The sequence below is a fragment of the Falco biarmicus genome, chromosome 7 (assembly GCF_023638135.1).
Source record: "Falco biarmicus isolate bFalBia1 chromosome 7, bFalBia1.pri, whole genome shotgun sequence".
Lineage (NCBI taxonomy): Eukaryota > Metazoa > Chordata > Aves > Falconiformes > Falconidae > Falco > Falco biarmicus.
The window spans coordinates 57,260,935-57,284,296 of NC_079294.1; the positions used below are offsets into that span (position 1 = coordinate 57,260,935).

Here is a 23,362-nt window from a genome sequence, read left to right on the forward strand (position 1 = left end):
CAGTGCCTGACCACCCTTCCAGCGAAGACATTTTTCCTAATCTCCAATCTAAGCCTCCCCTGGTGCAACTTGAGGCCGGTTCCTCTTGTCCTGTCACTTGTGACCTGGGGGAAGAGACTGACCCCCCCCCCCCCCCCCCCCCCCCCGGCCTACAGCCCCTTTTGGGCGGTTGCAGAGAGCAGCAAGATCTCCCCTCAAGCACTAACAGTGTGAGAAAGCACACTGCCTTGTCTTGGAAATTAATGTCAGCTTTTAACTTTTCTAAAAATATTGCTCCGAGTTTAGTAACTTCCCTATTCTTCATGTTTATTTTAGAAAGTTTAGTAACTTTCATATCTGCTGTTCTGTATGACAGTGAAATTCTGGATGGTTCATTTTCTTATCTTTACTAATTGGGAGCAAAATTCGCTGTATTGAAGATACCCTGCATCACGGGAGGGTTGGCAGGAACAACTTGGGGGAAAAGTCCGTGCTTGAAAATCTAAGACAACAGGTGAAGTGCGATTAGTGAACGACATAGGATGTTCTTAAAAATCGCAAAGTGCTTTCAGGGGCTGCAGCGTGTCGGTGTGTGTACAGAGGGGGGTTACTGAGCAGCATCCTTTACCGCCAGCCCCGCAGCCTTGGGGAGCGCACAGTAACGAGAGCCCCGATGCCTGGGGCAGCCCCGTGCGGGTCGGGCCCTTGAGAAGGTGCCTGGGAGTGCCCGGGCGCAGCCCGCCCGTCCCGCCGGCTGTGCTGGGGGCGGCGTGCCCGGGGTGCCGGCAGCGGGGCGGGGGCGGCCGGGCTGCCCGTGCGGCGCTCCCCCCTCGCCCCCAGCCCCTGCCGCTCTCGCCGGCTCCCGGCGGCGCCGCCACTCCCCCCCGCCCAGCCGGCGGCCCACGGCGCCGGGCGCGGGGCATAAAGCCCTCCCCGGCGGCGGGCCGGGGCGCAGCCGGCCGCAGCGATGGAGGCGGCGGGCGGGCGGGCGCTGCGGAGCGCGCTGGCGGCCGTGGGGCTGCTCTCGGCGCTCAGCGCCGCCGGGACGCTCTTCCTGCTGGCGCAGTGGCGGGAGCTGGGCGCGGCGCTGCGGGAGCTGGAGGCGGCGCGGCCGGCCGCGGGCAACGGCTCCGTGCGGGACCTGCTGGGGGCCGGCCCCGCGCCCCCCCGCAGCAAGCGGAGCCGCCGCGGGGAGCGCGCCCGCGGGCACGTGCGCGCCGAGAACGACGAGATGCTCATGATGATGACCTACTCCATGGTGCCGGTAGGGCGGAGGCGCCCGGCCCGGCGGGGCGGGGAGGGGGCACCGGGGAGGGGGGGGCGGGCCCAGCCCACGGGGGGCCCAGCAGGGCCGGGGGCCCGGCGCCGAGGACGGCCGTGGCCCCGGGGGCTGGAGCGGGTGCGGGGCGGCGCGCCGAGCCGAGGCCTGGCCCGAGGAGCGCGCTGGGTGCGCACCGTCCCCTCGCCGGGATGTTCCCGCTGCGGCGGCAGCCGCCCGGGGCCCGGGGCCGCTCGGCTCCTGCCGTCCCCCGCGGTGCCGAGGCGCTCACGGCGGGCGGGCCATGCGGCTTAGGGCCACGCTTGCAGCGACGCTCGTACGGAGGGATGGAGCGGAGCCGCTCTTAGTGGCGTGGACTTGAGGAACTTCCCCAAGATGAGTTGCAATAAAAAGCCCGCCTGCCAGCTTCCGAGGGCGTTAAATCTCTGCGCCACCAGCGGCGCCCCACGCGTGTCTCTGGCCGTATCGTGGGGGCCTGGCCGCTCCTGGGGCGCCCGGTCCTGGCGGAGCAGCCGGGCCGGCCGCGGGGAGCCGCCTCCCTGCCGGGACGCCTGAGGGGAGCGGCCGGGGCGCCCGCCCTGCGCTGGCGGGAGCGGCCTTGCTGGCAGCGGCTGGGCCGTGCCCTTGAACTCTGAGACAGGCCATAGAGTTGAAACGTTCTGGTCCCATTGAAAAGCTTTTAAGTTCTGAGTCGGAAGAAATACAAGAAAAATGCTGCTCTTGCGGCCACCTGAGCCGAGGGCCTGTCCCGGGAAGGCCTGAGCCTGCCCAGGGAGCTCGCTCCAGCTCTGCCTGGTGTAACTAGATGTAACCCTCACTAAATAATAAAAAAATACTGACAGAAATTACCTTTTCAGCAATGTTCCGCTGGCAGTTTTGTTAATAAACCCTTGCAATGATGATTTTCCAGCGATAACATCGCCATTAACATATAGAGCTAATGAGGTTGTAGAATGTAGGGGTTTGTAGCCTAGAGTTTTAGTAATGCAGTTGTTTGCGGTTTTAGAATAAATAACAATTTTTACTTATTTGTTTAATCATATTTAGCTAAGGTCATTTAAGTCAGAATGGTCTTAAAAATAACACAAATAATACATATTTCAGCCCTGTGGTAATTCGGGGGGGGGGGGGGGAATAAACATTATTTTAGGGCAAAGTGGAATATAAATCGCTATTTTTTGAACCATAATTCTCAAGTTACTGTTTCTGAGCAGGTTTATTTCAAATTAAAAAACTTAAATGGCTTTCTAGAAAGATATGCCATAAAAATTGGAAGAAATATGTTTTCTTTAGATTTTTTTGCATCAGGTAACATTAAAAAAAGATTGCTGCTCCCGCAAAATATTTTTGTGTGCTGTATCTAAGCTTTTCATCAAAACACTCAGTCAAAACTTCTTCCTTTTTCTTTTAAGAAATCATCTTTGTGTTTGGGCTTATTTTGTTCCATCCGATGGGGTTGTTCTTTGAGTCTAAGGGATCCAGAAATAAATTTATGGGAGAAGAGGTTCAGATCCTGGCAGGGATAGTTATGACGCTGTTAGTGCCATTTGCTGTTAGGTGCTCAGCCTTGAACCAGCAGTGGCAGCTGCACTTCCAGATAGTTTTCACAGGGGTAGTTAAATACACCGCTCTGCTGTCATTAGGTAGCACATATGGATTAAATTAATTTTATTGCTCTCTCCAAATATCACCAAGTGTTACGGTGTATACTTCAACGGCATGCAGCAAGGCTATTCTCTTGTGCAGCTCCTCCATGTAAATCACCACTGTGATGCTGCTGTGTGCAGTGTGCTTCATTTAAATGGATGTATCCTTGCAGGAGGTTGCTTGGGGTCTTTTTGTGCCTTTTTTTTCTTACAAAATTTCCATCAAGTATTTTTCATCCTGGTTGCTGCTCAGAAGACTGTGTAACTATGTGCAGACCCACTTGCTCAAGGGGAAAAAAATCCTTAGAAAAATTTTCAAGAACCTCCCCTCCCACTCCTGCATTTTTGTATTGTGGATCTAACTCCCACTAATGTAAAACGAAGACTTGAATACTTTTTGTAGCATGAGACAAAGTTCCTTATAGTTGGTGAGATGTTCTCTGCTACACTGGTGGGCCTTAGAACGATATTCCAGCCTCTGCTGAATGTGGGCCCTGAATGGAGGTTTTGTCTGAGCAGGATCTCTGCTGTGGGGCAGGCACGGATTTCTGCAGGCGTGTGCTGCAGGTATCGGTGTCCTACTGCTCTGCACAACAAGGTCAGGGTAGAGCTCTCGTGGCCACTGTTTAAGAACTTTTGAAATAACTTTAGGCATCAAACCCCGTATTTTAGGTTAAATAAAGTGAGTATATTTTTTGTTTTGGGCCTTTTGTTTATTTATACATATAATAAATTATACCTATTTATTTTGTAAGAGGACAAAAATAGGAAATTGGCAAATGTGATGGTGTAGATAGGCTGATGAGAGGGTAACAGTCCAGTAAGTTTGAAAGTGAGATTTAAGACAGTGCAAGAGGTGGTAGCTTATGGATATCTAATTATCTGAGTAGCTCCTTCGTAGTTTAGGTTGTCTTTTTTTTTTTTTCCTTCTTTTTTTCACCTTTCCCTCATGAGAAAACTAAGCTTTTAGTATTTATATAATACTTTTCTCTGTAGCTTTTCTTCATGGCAAAGGTGATGCTGGCTGATTGGATGACTGGTGTACTCATCTTTCATAATTAAGCTGGAGGCTCTGTTGTAGGCTACTTGCTATAATGCACTCGCTTCTTGAATGCCATGTTTTTTAATTGTCACCTGAATTGCACTGATTGGTAAAAATAATGCTGCTGAGGTAATTGGAGGGCCCCAAAGCAAGCTGTAATCACTTCAGCAACCTCAACAAAACCATCCAGATTAAAATGCAGTTTGAATTAGAGAACACATGGAGAATGTGTATTTTTCACAAATCACAGGGTAAAGTCAAGTGTGTTTGAGGGGCATGAGGGGAAAGAGAAAAAGCAAATTCTGATATTTAAAACCAGCTAGCTCTTCTCAGCTAATTGAGTCCAAAACCTCTAACTATAAGAGCTGTTCCAATACAGTCTGGAATCCAGTAAATTCTCCATATGTATCTGATAGAATTAAAATCCAGAGTCAAATATAGTTTGATTTTGCAGCAAAATAATACGTGCCATCAAAATAATTGTCCTTTATTTGAGTTAGTTACATTTGTCACTTGAAGCTAATGATGCATTGATTTTAAAAATAAAGATTGACCATGGCAAATAAGCTTGCTACGATTAAACATAAGTCTGCCTTTCGGATTGACTTGAACTTGTTTGTTCTGTCTTGGGACTAGTGCATTGCATTATTTGTAAATAGAGCTATTATACAACGATGAATAAATGTGCAACTCTGGGTAAATAGTTCTTTAATGATCATGTATTGCACAGCCCTGAAATGATGATCTTTTTCTGACTATAAGCGTTAGACTTTCCCATAAAGGGCTGAGGCACTTCCAATGCTTGTGTTTGTAATATTCTCATTTCTGCTGGATGTTTTGGTGAGTTGCAAAACATTTTTAGAGTGTTGACTCTCAGCATGCGGACATGTAATGTGAATGTTTGCCCAGCCGAACCCCGTGTATTTTGTAAAGCTGACTCTTTAATTGATAAATTGTAGTCTATTCTAGATTAAAAGCATCTGTATGAATGTCTCTTCCATCTTGGTTTTTATAAAGTCTGTCAGTGTTGGGATGAAGTATTTCGAATGGACAAAGGTCCATTCCAAATCCACAGATCTTGCTTATTCCAAGATAAGAAAATGCTTTCTTGGAACAGAGGTCATCTTTCTCACTGGATATGCTATGTTGGAAAAGTATCCATCCTTTGATATGAATATAAAATAAACTTGAACATAATTTTTATTGGATGATGTTGGCTTTTAATACCTTCCACTAACAGAGTCGGTGCATGGACAACCACACATGTTTTACAGTAATGTGTGAACTTTAGTGCCTACTTGGTGTATAGTGTTGTCTGCCCAATATTTTCTTCGTATTTTCAGTAAGGTTTAAAATGAGGCATATTGACCGATTCACATGAGAGAATCGGTGCCTGAAGAGATGGGTGCTGTCACAGTGTTAAGGTAGTTCTAAATGGTTTATTCTTACAAGCACAGAGTGGCTGGTTGCATCTTTGTTTTTGGAATTATTTCTATAGGCAAAGTAAAGTAGATACTTTTGTGGCGTGGATTGTTTTCAACTTTACTCTCTTTGCAATATTAGGTCCGAGTGATGGTGGATTTATGTAACAGCACAAAAGGGATATGCTTAACAGGTATGTTTACTGCCTTAAGCATTACACCTATGTTACCTTCAGGAGCACAGAATTCCAGTGTTTTCAAAGAACTTGAGGTCAATGACTACATCAAAGAACTATACTATTTACTCTATCAGAATTTACATATCAATTGGATTATTTATTTAAAAAAGATAATAGGTGCTACTTAGGGACTTATCTATACCTTTTTAATGGAAATGCTGGAATTTAAGGAGCTCAGTTGATGTTCCTTCGAGCTGTTTCTTTCCCATGTATTTTCAGTAGCAAATCTTAGAGAATTGGATGTTTAAAATGCTAGTTGAGGTTTAGTTTTGGTATTTTTGTGTATGTCCCCACACTTCAAGGCTGTTATGGGATGAATGTATAGGATATAGAAACTTGCTTCCATTGTAACTGCTGTGGAGTAGTGGGACTTAGATGAGCAACGTATTTGTTCCCATCTGCATTGGACCACGGTAGCATGACGTTGGGTTTCACATGCCACCAGTGAGAAGCTGGAACGGCTGATGGCTAGGACAAGAGGAGCTGTGAGAATTTTCTATGTGATTTGGTGAAGAGAATGTTAGGTCGTAGCCAATATAAGGGCTGTGATCCAGCTTTGAAGTCTGTAGTAGAGTCATGTGTTCTTTTTGGAAATGAGAAGATTAGAAATAAGCTGCTTTTTATGAGTTTAAGAAGACGCTTCACTTGCTGTCTGGTTTGTATTTTCACACTGCTAAAAGGTCTGTTTGGCTCAACTGATTTCAACATAAATGAGAATTACCGTAGTATACACAGATGCTAAATACTACTTCTGAAACTGTAGATCAGTTCTGATTTCAACTGAGGCTGAACTACAGATGACTTAGAAGTTTGTTTCTTTGGGCTCCAGAGTTCTGAATTCACACTACTTGGTGCCTCCTGCACCTTTTTACTCTCTTGACACTATTACACTTTGTCTCTGTTAGTGGCTTTCTCTGCTATAGGCCTCTACATTTGCTCCTTTTCAAGCACATTTCTTATTTGTCTTATGCTCATACAAAGGTAATCAAGATCCTCAGTTTTTGAGGTGAGGAAGTAATTGAGCGCACTAATGGGCGTAACATTGTAGCGTGGAAAAGATGGTGGTTTACTGGAAGATTGGCAGAAAGATGTTAACTGATGGTACTGCCTATACTGATGAAAAGGGATAATTGCTGTAATGGTATTATAAAATGGTTTTTGCTTTACTCATAATGCTAATTAATGCTGAAAACTGTCATCTTTAGGGAAATCTGGTAATTACTGTTATTTTCTGTTGTAGAGAGTTTTGTCGAAAGAAGATAGTACTTTGTTGGCTGGATAAAAATGTTCACAGAACTAATTTTGTTCTTTAATTGCAAGGTTTTGTTGGTGTTTTTTTTTTGTGTGTGGTTTTTTTTTTTTAACGTGTATTGGAGTTCACATAAGATAGATCTTGTTACAGAAACATTTTCTGGTTTACTGTTGCTTCATTCTTGCCTGCTATGCTTTCTTCTAGTTAAGGCCCCATACCTGAACTCAGTCAGAGTGAGATAGGTTTTATTGTATTACATATTGCTGAATAACAGGAGCAAGTCTGATTTCTAATACACCAGCCAGGTTCTGTGGGGAGCTTGGTCCAGTCTGGAGAACAATTACATGTGAAAAGCCTGATTGTGATTTAGAGACAGTTAACAGGAGTGATAGAGTTTTGGTGGTTTGTGGTTTTTTTCCTATTTAAATAGTTTGAATCCTGAACTGCTAAGAAATCTCTGTAAAGCAGAGAAGTGTAGCATGTATTTTTAATGTGTCTTTTCAACAGGGTTTTTAATTGTGACATTCACCAGTATTGCAAAGCTATTCTTCTTCTGCTATAATGGGATATGGAGAACACATGTACGGAATTGTACCGAGTGCTAGCTGCCTTGCATCCGTGGCATTGTAAAGGCACCTTAGCCTCTGACAGGGAGATTACATTGTCGAGGTGGTTGTTTGTCAAACCATTATCAGATGAAATTTGCAAAAAGTTATGTTTATATGTAATCACTTTTAAGGACACTCTTCCAGTGAGTCTGACTTTATGCTAATGCTCAAATAGTTATTTATAATACAAAGCAGTTAAATCCATAGATGTTCATTTTGAAATTTGAGGGGCTTTCCTCCCCATTTACTGTTCTGATCTGATGGTAATCAATTAAATTTGGAATGGCTTTTTGTTTTCTTGCTAGGCTAAACTCACCATTTCTTCTTTCTTGTGTTCTTTTCCTTGTTCTTGTTGTAGGCCCCCCAGGTCCCCCAGGTAAGACAATTGTGGTAACATTTTTGGGTAATTGAAACAGATGCTGGTACAACATGTTGAAATGGAGAAATGTATCTTTAATAGAATACACTTCCATTGCTAATTAGAATGAGGGAGGGTTGAATGCCTGTCTGCCTTTATAATTTTTGTATTTGGGTCAACTCATGCCCCTTCTGAGAAGGGGGAGGTTGTAGACATTATACTTTTCCCGTGGAGGGAATAGAAGAGTTTCACATTTACTGAAACATATTTGATCAAAGCCAGAGGAAATTAGGAGCGTAAGTAGCATTTAGCTGAAAAGATGAGTGTATATACATAAAAAATAAACCCGAGTAAACTGATACTATAATTCAACACTAAAAACACCTCCTTGGAAAATGGTGGTTACTAATTCCATCCTCCCAACTCCCCCATAACTCTTCCTCCTTTCTTACTTAATTGTCTCTTTCTGTTCTCACTCATGTGGTTGCTAGGCTATGTGAACAGTTACTTGCTTGCTTTCTGTGCTTCGTTAGCTGTGGGTCTGCTTAGAATAATTCTCTGTATGAGAAAAGTATCAGGCACGTTTTGTTTGTGGGGGTTCAAATAGTGACGAAGAGGGAGCAGTTGTCTTCTCTATCGACAGATCATGGTTTGGCACTACGGTGTTCTGGACAAGTAGGTAATGCTTTTTTTGTGCTACATGAGTCCTGCCAACATCACAAGCAATATTAAAGCTTATGTGGCTTGTGGAAGATGTTATAGTCACTGCCAAATTCTGAAATAGGATGAGTTCCACTGTGTTTGACCTTGAAGTGGGATCCAAAAGGCTGATCTGTGCTGGCCTTTAGCGCAAAATGTGTGCAGTATTCATTTCGGTCAGTTTTCTTACGCTAAGGCCAGGGAAAACAAGCACCTTACCTTTAAGTTTGATTTATAGTTTGTTTGTTTGTTGTGGCAGGGTGTTTTTAGTTTGGTTTGATGGTGGGTTTTGTTGTTTGGTTTTTTTTTTCCTTGGGTCTTTTTTTTTTTTTTTTTTTTGTAAGGAGAATTGGCAGGGAGAACATAATGGCCAATTAGAGGATTTTGTATGCCAAAGGAATATATATACACATATAAATATACTATACGTAAGCATAGTAGACTTAAGGATAAATTGCATTTAACAGTGAAAATTCAGTTATGCTGTTTGATTTGTTCAGGGCCTCCTGGACTTGATGGACTGCCTGGCCACAATGGATCAGATGGACTCCCAGGTATACCAGGACAAAAGGGAGAACCAGGAATAAATGGAAAAAGAGGAAAAATAGGTATATATTTTTTTTTGGTGGTTGTTTAAAAAGTAATCCTTTCTTACTATTATATTCAGATTTAGTTGCTTTCAGAGCTTTGTACAGGGGGAAGGGTATCAATGTTTAAAAAGAAGCTGCATGTTGCAAAATTCTGTAGCATTCATTATCTTACACCGAGCTTTGGAAGGTTACTCCAGACTACTTCCACAGTGAGGAAGATGGTATACATAGATCAAAGCTGTGGCGTGCACCCAGTTGAATCTCAGTATTCTGAACTTGCTAGTGAATACTGTTATTGTAGGTATATTTCCATTCCCTCAACCTGCCAACATAATGGCCCTTTGACTTCAGATGTCTTAAAAAAAGAAAGCCAGAGTTTGGGGGTGGGTAGAAGTTGTTATATGTTACCATAGTTTTGGTTCCAGATTCATAATACTATGGCAGAGCAGTATATTTCCATATTTTGCTTCTTTTCTATGTTGTCCATTTAGGCTGGAAACTCTTGGAGCAGCTTTTTTTTTTTTTTAGTCTCCAGTAAACTTGGTAATGCAGTGGGGTCTCTAGGGTACTATATAATGTAGCTGACACACATGGGGCAGTTCTGTGTTTAGCCCCCAAGAAACTATTTGGCCTTACTGCTTTCGCCATGCCACGTTTCTGCTAAGAACAGAGAGAAGCAGAAGCAGAAGTGCCATCGTCTCTTATCTGTCCAGCTCATCAGCAGGCGAGGAATGGGCCAGGGCAAAGGCTGACTGCAGAGCACAGGGGTAGCCCTGGCATGCTAGGTTCGACCGATCAGCGCGCAGTGGCTGAGATAGCAGGTAGGCAGTTACCGCACCCCGAGCCTGCCAACTACTGTGGGGCTGTAAAACAGTAACCAGTTTATCCGCTGAGTTAATGATGCACAATAGCTACGTGCAAGCATGGATGGATAACTGGTGCTTTCAAGGTAGGGTGAAAAAGCAGTGGGCTTGCATGGTAAGAGGGTAAGGAGACAAAAGGGCATCGGAATGGTAGAGCTGAGAGGGTGCAGAGAAGAGGAGGGGTATGTTGATGAGTAGACAGACCGATGTTAGCAGCTTGGTACTTGTAGTGGCCCATCTATTATTCTGGATTTTGCACCTAGCTGTGTGGGCTTGCTGGCAGGTACAAGGGGAACGATTGCGTACTGTGTCTTGAGACACTACATGTTCTGTCGCTTCAGTGTTCTCCACAAATTTTTAAAATTGGAGATGAAAGTAACAACCGGTCTTCAGAAAGTCAGGTGGCAGTTGTGCTCAAGACATGTTGCAGGTTTCACCCCAAAACTGTAATTCTGTTTCTGATTTCACTAAATCAATTTGAATATTAAAACCATATATAGGAAACCAAGCATTGTCTTCTCAAGTATTAACAAATGTAATTTATTTGAAAACCTACACCTGCAAGAACACTGACATTTCTGTTTGTACAACTGTTATGTTTCTCTCTCCTAAAGCAAGAAAATACTAACTGCCACAAAAGTAGAGGGTGCAAGGTTTTGATGTGTCAGTTGTACAAACACACTGTTGTTTCCTTTATTGCATAACTAAATCATTGTTTTCTTTATTGCAAAATTGAATCACACGGGACAAAGGACTGCCTTGTCAAATATGTTACTTTACTAAGTGATCAAGTGCAAAATGTGGACTGATCGTGCTTCTAACAAGTGTAGAGGGAGTGTTACAGCAGTCATGGGGGAATGTTACTAGGTAGCTGTGTCTATGATCTGTTGAGACAGTGGAAAATGTTAAAAGTGCAATGTCTGCTTTAATGTTAGTGTGTAATTGCTTTAAGAAAAAGTCTGGAGGGACCATAAAAGTGCCCTTTAATATCTTACAAATGTGAAATAAATATAGTACTTCACATCTTCCCTTAGTATTCCTACTTACCCAGAAATTCTCCAGCCGTTGTTAATGAGGCCCAGTGTATTTCATGATCAAAACTCAGAGATCACTAAGTAAAGAACGTATTATTTGCACCAGACGGATTGTACACAGTTTCCCTTCATATTAGGTTACAATGTTGTTTTGAAATCAGACCAAATTACAGCTACCCAGTTAAATACAGGTGAAAAAAACAACCAACTAGAGTAAATAAGTTTTGCATTAAAAAAATACATTGATTAATGTTTAATATTGAGACAAGCGTTCTTGGTACTGACATGCTTTTTATTTCTAGGTGTACCAGGACCAAAAGGTGATCAAGGACAGAAAGGAGAACCTGGAGAAATGGGTTTACCTGGCAAGGATGGTATGCCAGGAGGAAAAGGTGCAAGAGGAGCAAAGGGTGAAAAAGGGGATGCAAACAATGATGTAATATTAGAAGGTAGGAGGAAGTGCTCTTAGGAGTTCTCTTGCAACAGTGTGCTTGACAGAAAAAGATAAACTCTGCTTCTGAAGCATGAATGTAATCTGCAGGGGCAGGACTAACCAGCATAAACATGTTACCCACAGTGAAGTTTGAGTATTGCGCTGCCCTAGGATATTATGCTCGCTTTTTAATGTAAGTCTTGACAAAGACTTTTCTGCTTGGGCTTTGTGTTGAAGTGTACATAAATTCCACCCTTTCCAGTACACTTCCAGACAGTTGACCTCCCCCTGCTCTTTCTTGCAGTGAAATTTTGTTTTTCTATTAGAAAATGAGGGGCAGATTTCCACTGAGGAATACATGAAACGGCCACAAATACAAGCTGTATAAAGGTATAGCACTGTAGCGCTTGAAGTTGAGGTCTTAGAATACAGTAAGTAAAAGGCAATGGTGCTTTGTAATGCTCCAGTATGCCTGTAATCCAGACAGATAAATTGCATTTGTCTTACAACTTGTGAAGTTCTGTGTGGTTCACCTTCTAACAGGCAGCATCCCAGTTTGTTTATTGCACCGTATTTCTGTACGCAGAAACTTCTTGAGAAGAGAGAGGTTGTTTTGGAGATCTCTCAAAGTCCATCGTGTGGACACATAGAGTTATCTGCAGGTTGCCTGTTGCCTGCAGGGCCTGTGACGTTATACTCTGTTTTGTACATAGGTGCAAAAGGTGAACCTGGACCCCCAGGCCCCCCTGGACCCCCTGGACCCCCAGGTCCTCCAGGAAAACGTAAAGGTAAATGTAAAGCACAGCTGCAGGACAACATCTACAGCAGCAAATGCACAGGTCAGTTCTTTCCAGTGTTCTTCTTAGTATTACAAACTGATTGAAGATTAAAGTCATTGCTCCAAGTCTTACCAAACAGTAAGCATGTGTTTAATTTTGCTGCTGTCAGTAAAACTGCACAAACTTACAGCTGAGCGTGTGCTTAGGTGTTTTGCTGAACTGTAATTTGGATAAGGCAGTAAGCTATCTCCAGTATAATGTTAGTCTTTTAATTGTGCTTTGCTAATGCTTGAGCAAAGTATTACACATGGCGTTTTCTGTTAGATGAGGTATATTTGGAAAGTAAGAGAAAAGCAGTTGAAACGTTTAGGTTTTAAATGCTAAATTTTGATTTTAAGTGTAGATATAACACTTGTTAACCAGGCTCCATCTGACTATTCTACAAAATGAAATGCCTGGTCATTGGCAGAATTGAAGCCCCTTGAACTAGCTAAGACTTCTAAAAGCTGGAGGAATACAAAAGAGTTCTCTGAGACTTTGCATCCATTTGAAAATGTAAGTTTTGGAGCAGGATGAGCTTGAGTTCTTTTCTGTTGTTGCTGTTTATCATGACTGTATCCCAAATGACGAGTGGATCATGAGCCACCTTTTTTTCCTTCACTGTAGCTGTGTTGGTGAGATATATATGACTAATTGTAATATTTAGAAAAGAAAAATTAAAGACAGACTAGACTCCCTTCAGACTGTGGCTGCAAATTGCATGACAGAACCTGTTAGAACCAAAATATGAGTATCCAGACTGCCATGCCATAGACCATATGCTGAAGTGTAGCACCTGTCACACTTTTTTTTATTAAAGTCACTGATTATTAGAGTGCTGACGTAATTAAGAATTTGCCATGAGAGATCTCTGGCATGATTTTCTGTTGTGCTGGGTACTAGTAAATCCTCATAGATTTAACTTGGTATTGTGGATTGTTGAAAAAAAACACATCAGTGTTCACGTCACAATTCTGTCCATGTTTTAGAACATCTTTTTCTGAAATAGATTAAAATTGTGCCTCGGATAGAATCCGTGTGTGTGTATGCATGTGCCCGTGTGTATTTTCTCATGAGTGCTGCCTCTGCTGTGTGGAGCATGTATAAAGTTAGTTGGCATTTATCCCCTCCTCTACCAGGTGACTGGCTGGATGTACTCTGCTATCCTGAACAGTGTATTTTGTAAATACATTGACAGATATAGCCTATCGTGCGTGTTTTTCCATGCCTGAAGTTTATATGGATTTAAATATATCAATAATAGCTAAATACTTTGTGGAAGAAAGTGTTGGTGTCAATGAGATACCAGAGACTAAATTAATATTCTATATTCTATAGTAAACGCATTTATTACTATATTTTTATAGGCATTTATATTTATCATAGAAAAAATTAATTTAAAATGGGATTATTTCAGATAGGCTTGAATTTCTTTTTGCCTGTTTGAGCGGGAGTAACTTCTAAGAGGTTAACAGGAACATTGAGACTATGTGAAAAAAGTATTTGCAACTTTTGTAATCAACATCATTTTCAGCAGCATTGAAAAGAAAAAGTAATCTCTGTGATCCTCGATCTCTCTAATGCTCTAACAATTCTGTTCTGAATTAGAAGTGTTAAATGACGGTGTGATTTTTCTAAAGGCTTTTCGGTGCCAGTTCAGGCACGTGGGGGCAGGGGGAATGGGTGCAGCTGGGAAAGCTGGTGCTTGGAAATGAAGGATGTTCTTACTCATTTTGTTGTGAAGATCAGCAGCCTTGTTTTAAAATTATTTCAAGATGTGTGTCTGAAGTTGCTGGACTTCTGAATATTTTGGCCAAAAATGTTATCATACGTCCCTGAAAACTGTCTCTCTAAAAAAAATACCTGGTTTTGAGACTTGCATTTCAAAGCACTTACTACATACTGGCAGAGGAGAGCCTTCATTTTGGCCAATGCAGAATTAGCAGTGGAAGGGGAGGGGAGCTGGTGATCTGGATGCTGAGGAACGTGGGTTCTACAAACACTGTGATGTTGTGATAACTGGGAAGTTTTGGTCCAAGGTATTAGTTGATTATGGAAAGAAAGCAAAGAGAAGCTGGTGCAAGAACAGCGGTGTACTTCTTGATTACTCCAGCCTGAGAAAGGAAGGAAACTTGTGGGTTTGGATCTACAGAGCAGGTCTGGCTGTCCTTGTCCTGTACCCCTGAGTGGCATGGCATTGGAGATGGTGTGCTCCTTATGGTCGTGGCTCTCAGTTACTGTTGCTACCCTTACAGTTCTGGCACGAATTTTCCTCCCAGCTGAGACGCCTGTCTTCAGAGAGGTCAGAGTGATCCTATGAAAGAACAGCAAAGGATATCTCAGTTACTAATCTTTCACATTTCTGGAAAAGAAGGAAGTTATCTGCGAGAGTGTTTGCTAAAGTGGGGTTTCTTCTGTAATTGGGACTGTAGTTTCTTGATAGGCACGCTGAAAGGAAGGAGCACAAGAACTTTGTGTGGTTATTAAGTGTGAAACTAGCAGAGCAATTTGTATGTCTCACCCTTATCAGGGTGATACGTTTTTATGTCACCATCATTCTGCACAGTTTGCTGAGATGAAAAATCTTTTTTTGGTAATAATTATTATAAATGCTCTTAACCAGCGAATATTTCATAGTGGGTAGAACATATATCAATTATTTCCGCTCCTTATTTTTAATATAGCATGTAATTGTAGTAGCATTTAAGAACCTCAATCAAGAGATTCTGGGTATTGAAGTGTCAGAACAGAGCCCAAAGAGCCTCCTGACAATGGGAAGTACATAGCTGGAGTAGAAATCTCATTCCATTTAAAATTCAGAAATGCATGAACTGTTGTACAAGACATAATTGGACCATTTACTCAGGTAGCCTCTTTTCAAGTGTTGGAACAGAGTGAAGTGCTGTGGAGGATAAGCTATCTGATGGATTTCTGATGGATTATAAGTCCCAGTGAGCAAATGAGAGTTATGCTCAAATAACTCTGTGAAGATGAGATCTTCCTCAATGAGCACTTAGATTTTATGAGTCAGTAGGCTGTGAGACCTTATTACCAAAATTCAAAGAATGAAATAGCTTTTGTTATAAAATACGTATATCCCTTTGAAAAAGAGAATACACATGCTGATTTACAACTGTAATTAACTTATTAAACAAGAATACAAGAATGATTTCTTTAAATTGAATTTTGAATCAGGTAAAACTATTTCTTTAAGAGAAGAGAATAATTAGTTGGAAGCTGAGGTATGTTTGTTCTCAATGGTACGATTAGCTAATTATAAAAGAAACAACACATCCCTGCTCCACATCGCCTCGCTCCATCCTTCCCACCCTCCCCAGACAGACCAAATCAATAGTTTTAATGTCTTGTAAACTCCATTAGCTCTCAGCTGGAATATTTTATTGTAGGAATCAGTAGGATATTTATCTTTTTTTTTTTGATGGAAAGAAAGCAGTGAAAGTTTCACTAGGAGTCTGTGATTGAAAACTCTCTTTTTAATCTTAGGAACTTTCTGTTTCATGCAGCTGAACGTCCTCAGAGGGTACTGCAGATATTCTCAAATGCAAATAGTGCACTCAGCTTCGCTGCAAACACTGACCTGGGCCTTGACTGTTCTATGGTCTTAGATAAACTACTGTATAGGGAACTGTTCATTCAGTAAACTATCTATTAGACTCGGCCCAAGAAAATTAAATTGTGCATTGCAACTTATAACTTGCTCTGAGGGTATTCCTTTTGTGAGATATTTTGACAGTATTTTGAGGTCAGAAGCTGCAAAAGGATCTAGAAGTATTGCTAGATTCTAGCTATAGGCATTCATCTTCCCGTGGTTGGATTGACTCAGCTTTATTTTGGAGATACGCTGCGATCACTTACAAGCTTTCAATGTCGTATCACCAAATGTCCTAGATAAATGGGTAGGAGAAATATGTGGTGTTCTTGCTGTGTCTTGTAGTAGTTTCCTTCTGCGTTAACGAGATGATACAATCTAAAGGAGAAAACAGCAATGCAGTGTAATTTTTCCTTTCTTTCCTGAATGTCACAGTACCCTTTCAGCATTACTTGATAGTTATTTCATATCTCATTTAAACTTCATCATAGCCCTGTAAGTCCCAGAAGAGGTTGGAAGGAAGCCATGAAAATGCATGTCCAAAAGAATTTGCAGCCTGCATGTCGAGCAGTGTGAAATGCGTAAGGAGATGAAAGTTAAGAATGGAATTGGGAAACAAGGCTGCAATGAAGTCAGGATATCTTCAGCAAAGAGCTGAGAACCGTTCTCTCTGGTTACTCATTCTAAGCAAACTGAAACGTGTCACATTGTTTTAGAGGCAGAAGAGGTATCCAGGTTTAGAGGAAAAGGTCCATAAATAATTTCATTCAGGCATTGTTTCAACAGTAAAAGCTAAGAGGAAATCCAACTAGTTACTCTTTAAATTGTTGAGTGACAGGGAAAAATGTTTCCAGGTGTTTGTTTCTAAACGTGAACCATTGCTCGGTGTGTAAACAATACAGTGCATTATTTCCCTCAAGTCTTTCATATTGCTTCTTTAATGGCATGGATGACTGGCCTGCATTCCTAAGCATTACGTACACAGTGTCTGCGTTCGTACTTTATTGCTGTCTGGGGCATTAACAGCACAAACAAAAGTTCCAGTGTCGCCTGCAGAATACACCCTCTCTGCTGGTGGATGTCGATTTGGGCATGGAGCTTCTGAGATCAGTCACTGCTCCTTCCCAGGAAAGCATTTTTGGTATTACTGCTGGATCAGGCAGCTGCCAGCTGTCTCAGTTATCTAAGGAAAGGGACAACTCTGCCTAAGCAGCTACTCAGAAATTCACAGCTAAGGAATTAAATCTGTTGAGCAAAATTATTTACTTGGTTGACTGTCAGCCTGACAACTTTAAGGAAACAAACCAGCCTGGATACTTCATTTCCTTAGCGGAAGTGAGAGCAAGTCTTTTTTTATCTCGTTTTTTGACCAGACCAACCTAAGCCTTTTTTCCCAGATGAAACGGAATCCCAGTTGTTAATCCTTCATTTTACTAGAGTCATTGATGGGCACTTCTGTCACGTCAAATAAAGAAAAACGATGTGTTTTATCCTTTCCCTCTCAACTTTAGGGGAGACAGGTGCTGTACCGAATGATGATACCCTGGCTGGAAAAACTGAAGACAGAACCCCTGGTCCTTCAAAAAAAGCTGGTAACCTGCTACAGAGCACAACTAACTGTTACTTGACTGGTTTAATGTCACAGATAATGGACATGTGTGGGTTTTTTTTTTCTACTAGAATGTGTTATAACATCTGTAGGAAGTCCTGTTCACTTTGTCAGTGTACAGCAAACGTTTGGAACGTGGATGCGGGAACCCGCAAACGTAAGCGATGAAAGGATTTGGCTTACCATGCATTTTTCAGGTACGCTAGTAGTGCTCACTGATCAAAAAATCAGTTGTTACACTAACTTTGCTTTCTGAATTGCTTCAACCTAGACTAATACTTCTAATCAAGTACGATAGGGTTTTTTACCCACATCTTTTTGTCAGCGTGTTTTCCTATTACCTGTATAATACTTGACGATACATGTGCTTATAGACATTTGCAGTATATTTAGGTATTCTCAGAGTCAACATCAGATTTTGAAAATTTTAGGGTTTTTTTAACCAATGCAAGTTTAAGTGCCTGTTGTTCATGCCTTTTTACTCTTTTATTTCAACAGTTTCCTATGACTTTACTTCCCTAAATTGTAGCTAGGAGTTTTTTGCCTTTTCCTTTAGCTAGCCGTGAAAATGAATCGGATGCTGCATAAGCTACATTTTGTGCAGGAAAATTTCCAGGACCTAAGTGGAAAAAGGGAATATTTCTGTCTATTTACCAACTGTGTTCAGGATTAGGGCCCATCAGGTCTGTTGGAAGCAGGATCTTGGACACTAACTCTATAGGTATATTTTTTGTGCGTGTCTCTGACTGCTTTATCAGGTACTAGCAAGTTGAATCAGTGAAAACACAAATACAATCGTTGTCTGTCAGATATTTGATTGAGATTGATCTTCAGTGGAGACTGAATTTTAGGGTAAAAAAGTTCAAAATCAGACGAACTAAATAATAGCCCTTTTTTTCATGTTTTCCCCTTCGTTTAGGAAACTCTATAAAGGAATATGAGAATTCCAACGCCTTGCTGAATGACAGCTACAGGACCATTAACATCACAGGATTCTTTCATGGATGTGGTCATGCAGTACAAAACAATCATCTGTACTATCAAAAGGGAGGAACCAATGTCATTTTGAAGTAAGTCAAACAGCTGGCTTAAGGCAAGGGATGCTGTGGAAGGAGGGGAGACGGGTTAGAGTGACAGAGGTGAAGCAGACCACTTTCCTTGTACCATTTTAAGTTTCTTTTTGGTCCTGTCTGGAGCAGGAAGAACGGGGGAATGGTTCAGAACTCTTTCCAGAACAAACAACTAATTCTTTCCAATCTGTAACTAAAACGTGGGCCACTGGCCTTCCATCTGTTGTGCAGGTGCTGTGGAAGGAGGGGAACGGGGAGGGTAGTCCAGGTCCATTACTCTGCTGTGACAGTCAGTTCTTTAAGCATTGTTCAGCTCTGTCTTAAGTGAGTAGTTACTACGTGGTAGGAGAACTGGGCCCCCAGATTAACGGGTTTTTCTTTTGGCTACCTTGGGGTCCAGTGGGTTTCTATTATACGCTACATTGCTGTGGGTCTTCTTGCACTTGGATTCTTTGCTGCGTTTGTAACTGCGAGAAACGAATGGGAGCTGGCTAAGGTTCTGGGGGTCAGCACAAAGTATTTGATTTAAAAAAAATAAGCTGTGCATCTACCTGCGTCAGAGTAAGAATTGGTTCAGCTGCAGTCTGGGGGACGTGGATGAGTGGTTATGTGACTGCAGCCCACTTGTGGAACTTGACTTTGCCGAGCTCCTTGCTGGATTGGTGCACAGGCTTTGCCCTTGGCTAGCGCTGTTCGGAGCTGGGAGGGGGTGAGCTGGGGCTGCTCGTGCAGAGGAATGCGCGAAGGCACCAGCTGAGGACATGGCGACCTGGTGAATTGCACATTCCCAGACGGAGGAGTGATCCCACTGTTTGATTCCCTTGCGATAAGAAGTCCCTACGGCTCTCCCAGTGTATCTCCCTGCGTCGGAACTGGGAATTATGTCTCTATTTCTTCAGTTTCTACTGAGGACAGAGACAATACAAATCAAACTCAAAATCTCATCTTGTGGGAAGGGCCGAAGACAGACAGTCCAAGGGCAAGTCAAAGATTGCATCTGCTTTCAAGTTCTCTTACACGGCTCTGATGTCTGAGCCAAGAACATCACTGTACTTTGATGTCTGTTCACCAGCAGGTGTGAGTGCTGCCTTCCTATATTCTTTTGGATGCCAAGGAATGTGAGCAAGCTGCTTGGGTTCTACAGTATTTGTTCTGCCAAAGACAAGCTCACTTTTTGGCAACCTCCTTTAAATACCTTTAGGGCTTTTCGTTTACACATCGGTAAAAGACCATTTCTGTGATCACACACAGTGGTAGGACAGAGGTTCCTCACCTTTGCTTGGGTACTGTTAGTTGGGAAATGCCTTCGTGTACAGATGAACACAAGTGGAATTTGCAAAACCTACGAAGTTGCTGAGACATGGCCGTTCTTTTCAGTGATTCCCTCAAAGATTCCTTCAGCACAGGTGGAACGAGACACTGTGAATTCTGTGATAGTGAAGTCCTTACTTTTGGACCAGAGAAAAGTTTCTGGGAGTCTTTGTATTGATGTAATGGGAAAAACAGGTGAGGACCTGGCTGGTTCATTTTGCAAATGTTGAAAAAATATTGAAAAGGAGTTTCCTGTCATACTTAAAAGCTGGTAAAACTAGGTTTGTCTGACCTTTGGCAGGTTTTCTCGTGATGGTCAGATCCCTGTTATTATGACTGCTTCCTGCATTCTTCCCTTGTTTCATAACATGCTTTCCCACCTCTGATACTTACGGTTGACTGCACTAACCTTAGTGATCAGAAAAAGTGTTTGTAGTTTGAGTTCCCTGTAGCTGATGAAAATATTACACTATATTGTGTCATTTACCCCAAGGAGCCAGAGGATTAAGGAATTCCTGAACAATTTGGAGTTCCAGGCCAGACTGTCCTTGAGTGGGGGACTGGACAGAACCTCAGGAATGAGACCACACTTTTCTGCTCCTTTCAGGGTTTCCACACAAAAGAGGAAGACAGGGTGTTCTGTCTTGTAGATCTTGCACGTTTCTAATGAATCTTGAGATGCTTTTTATCTTGGCTTTTTTTTAGTAGAAAAAACCCTGAAAATCTGCACTTCGATGTGACTACTCCTGCTAAGGGCTGTCCTTCTAGCCCTAGCCCTTGCGCAAGGTTATTTACAGATGTGAATCGACTATCAGATGAACTGGGTTGGCACATGTTTCTCGGAGATCTCCAGCTTTGAAGCCTTTTTTTTCTTTTATTACACACATGCTGCTGGAATGTGGAGTTGCTGCAGACATGAATTTTACAAAAGCTGGGGGGGGAATCATCTAGTTACAGTTACTCTTGACTTTTCTTATGGTGATTTTTCCAGTATATGCTATCAGCGCCTCTCCCACAGAAAAATTATTCCTCCATTATCTTCCTTCTATTGTAAATTCCTAGATCTGAAATGTGCCTGTCATTAAACTGGGCATTTCAGAGCACTCTTGTAACTGCAGCAGATTCCTGTATTGAGTAACGTTTTTCCTCTATTCGAGGAACAGAGCTATGCGGCTGGATGGAAGTCAGAGGATGAGATGTGCTTCGTTACAGAAGGCATTACTTAGGATAAAGCATCCTCCTGCTAAAGCGCTGCGTTACTCGGTGATTAAATGCCAAGCGAAAATGTGTCTTGATAGTAGCTGATGACCCTCTCAAACTAGTAGAGGAACTCAGTCTGGCTGCTCAATGCTGCTGTCCTCAGACTATCATGCCATTAAGGAATTTCAGGGAATAAAAACAATTTTATACATAAGAGATGAGACATTCAGAGGCCAGCATGAGGTCAGAATTTTGGCTCTGCAGACGTGGAATTTTTATTCCTTTGATGTTTACTTGAGCAAATCACTGCATTATCTGAACTGTTTTAAAAAGAGGAACTGTAAGTTTAGGTGAACCTGCCCAGAATTCATGCTGGTTTGGTCAATCCCATTTTCTCCCTTTAGTTCCCACCTAGTAGAAAGCAAACTTCTGCACAGCTCTCATTTCACAAGTTGGGCCTTCACCTGGCATCTGATTCTTTTTCATACCCGTTCCCTTCAGTTGCTTCTTTCATCCCAGTGATAATAAAGCTCGTAGACTAAATAAAGTGAAACCTACTGAAGGGAGTTCAGGTTCTCGTGCACCTTTCAGGTCGGTTATTAATTTGGAATTATCTCCCAGCGTTTTGGAAGGTGCGTTGAGTGGAATACTTAAAAGACATCAGAATGGTCCTTGAACCCAAGTATTTTCAACAATGCTTCTATCTGTAATAATGCACTCTGAATTGCTTCAACCACCCAGCGCATGTAAACACGACGTTTTAATACAACATACCGAATACTTTATCTCATTTCAGACTTGGGCTTGACAAAGCGTCGCTGGGCACACTGCTAATTGAAAATGCCTTATACCATGGTCGTAACTACCTCTTTTCTAACTCGAAGACGTATTTCAACGTAGCAGTGGATGAGAAGGGGCTTTGGATTATATATGCCTCAAGCACTGATGAAAATATTATAGTAGCACATGTTGATGAAGAAACGTTTTCAGTCATTCGGCATATCAATACCACATACCCGAAGTCCAAGGCTGGGAACGCATTCATAGCGTGCGGCGTTCTGTACGTCACCGACACCAAGGACACGACGGTCAGCTTTGCTTTTGATTTACTGAAGGAGCAGCCGATTGATGCGAGGTTTGAGTTACGGTCTTCGCAGTCTGTTCTTGCTATGCTTTCCTACAGTCTAAGAGATAAGAATTTGTACACGTGGGAGAACGGGAGCTTAATGATATACCCTGTACATTTTGGCAGATGAATATATTTTAAAACGTCAGGTATGGGAGCCTTGTTTGACTAAATAGATTATTTAAAGCGATATGATAAACGCATGGGGGTCTCTCGTTATATTTCTGTTCACTGATGGTGGTTTGGAGTGTGCCTAAAAGGGAGATCAGGTGCCTTTGTATAAACACACTTCAATTATACAGGCCGTTCTCATCTTCTTAAAAGAATAGCTGTTCAGGATTGCAGCTGGCACGTGGTTAGCGCAGACTTGGCTTTTGTTTTCCCCCTGTTGTTCAGCCGATAATTATATCTAATGTACATTGATTATTCCGTGGTCATGTGCTCAGCAAGGACTATTTATAACTTCCAGTTGCAATCATCTTATCTGCAGTCATTTTCTACTCGGTGATTATGATCTAGGATAAACGCCTAAATAACGAAATTTTGTGTACATATACTTTTGTCACTTAATACTTTTCCACTGATGAACATTTCTTTTTGGACAAAAATAGACAGCTGTTAAAAATCATGGGGATGGAAATAGTTGTTTAAATAGAAGAAAAGCAGAAAGCTTCAAAATTTGGCAAGTCCAGTGAACTGTTTCAAAATGAAAAGCAAAATCCAGCCCGAGTACAAGGAAAACGGGAATAATGGTGTTACTAAATATTGAATATACATGAAGTTGTGTTTAGTAAATGGATTGTGGGAAGAAAAGTAACAAGGTATAGAATTGAAGATGTAAAATTTATGATTAAAATTCCCTTTTTAACAGTGCTTGTGTTGCTGCACTCTTCCTTGCCCGCTATGTAAACTATACCACTATAACTTGTTTATGACTACGCTTAATTATATTAAGTTCTGTTTCTAAAAAAAAAGCTCCCCATGTTCCTCCATCCAAGTGAAACCATGAAATGAAGGGTTTACTTTTTTTGCTGTTATTCTTAGAATTACAAAATATCTTGAGCAGGAATGCATGCACTCATCGGGGTGCTTAGTGACAATTTGTTGTTACTGTTAATTCAGAGATTGCACATTCACATCCAAATTTTTGAGAGCCGGAGGTGAGAAATAATAAC

General features: G+C 42.0%; 1 protein-coding gene across 2 annotated transcripts; it reads left to right on the plus strand.

The window, feature by feature from the left end:
* Positions 1-806: 806 nt before the first annotated feature.
* On the plus strand, positions 807-23,060 carry GLDN (gliomedin). Of its 2 annotated transcripts, none has more exons than XM_056345397.1 (10): positions 807-1,243; positions 5,510-5,561; positions 7,825-7,842; positions 9,024-9,131; positions 11,313-11,459; positions 12,157-12,282; positions 17,383-17,463; positions 17,552-17,677; positions 18,400-18,550; positions 21,019-21,851. In XM_056345397.1, exons 1-10 carry the CDS (start codon positions 947-949, stop codon positions 21,164-21,166), a joined length of 1,254 nt encoding a protein of 417 aa, XP_056201372.1. In that variant the 5' UTR covers positions 807-946; the 3' UTR covers positions 21,167-21,851. The 2 variants fall into 2 exon arrangements, with proteins under 2 accessions (XP_056201372.1, XP_056201371.1); XM_056345396.1 differs by lacking the exon at positions 21,019-21,851 and adding an exon at positions 21,858-23,060 and having other exon boundaries at positions 823-1,243.
* The last annotated feature ends 302 nt before the right edge of the window (positions 23,061-23,362 follow it).

Bases quoted from the DNA above. Each gene is read 5' to 3' on its own strand.
- GLDN (XM_056345396.1), top strand. From the start codon at position 947: ATGGAGGCGGCGGGCGGGCGGGCGCTGCGGAGCGCGCTGGCGGCCGTG. The intron at 9,132-11,312 runs GTATATATTTTT...TTTTATTTCTAG, and splicing joins TGGAAAAAGAGGAAAAATAG to GTGTACCAGGACCAAAAGGT. The intron at 18,551-21,857 runs GTAAGTCAAACA...ATCTCATTTCAG, and splicing joins GGAACCAATGTCATTTTGAA to ACTTGGGCTTGACAAAGCGT.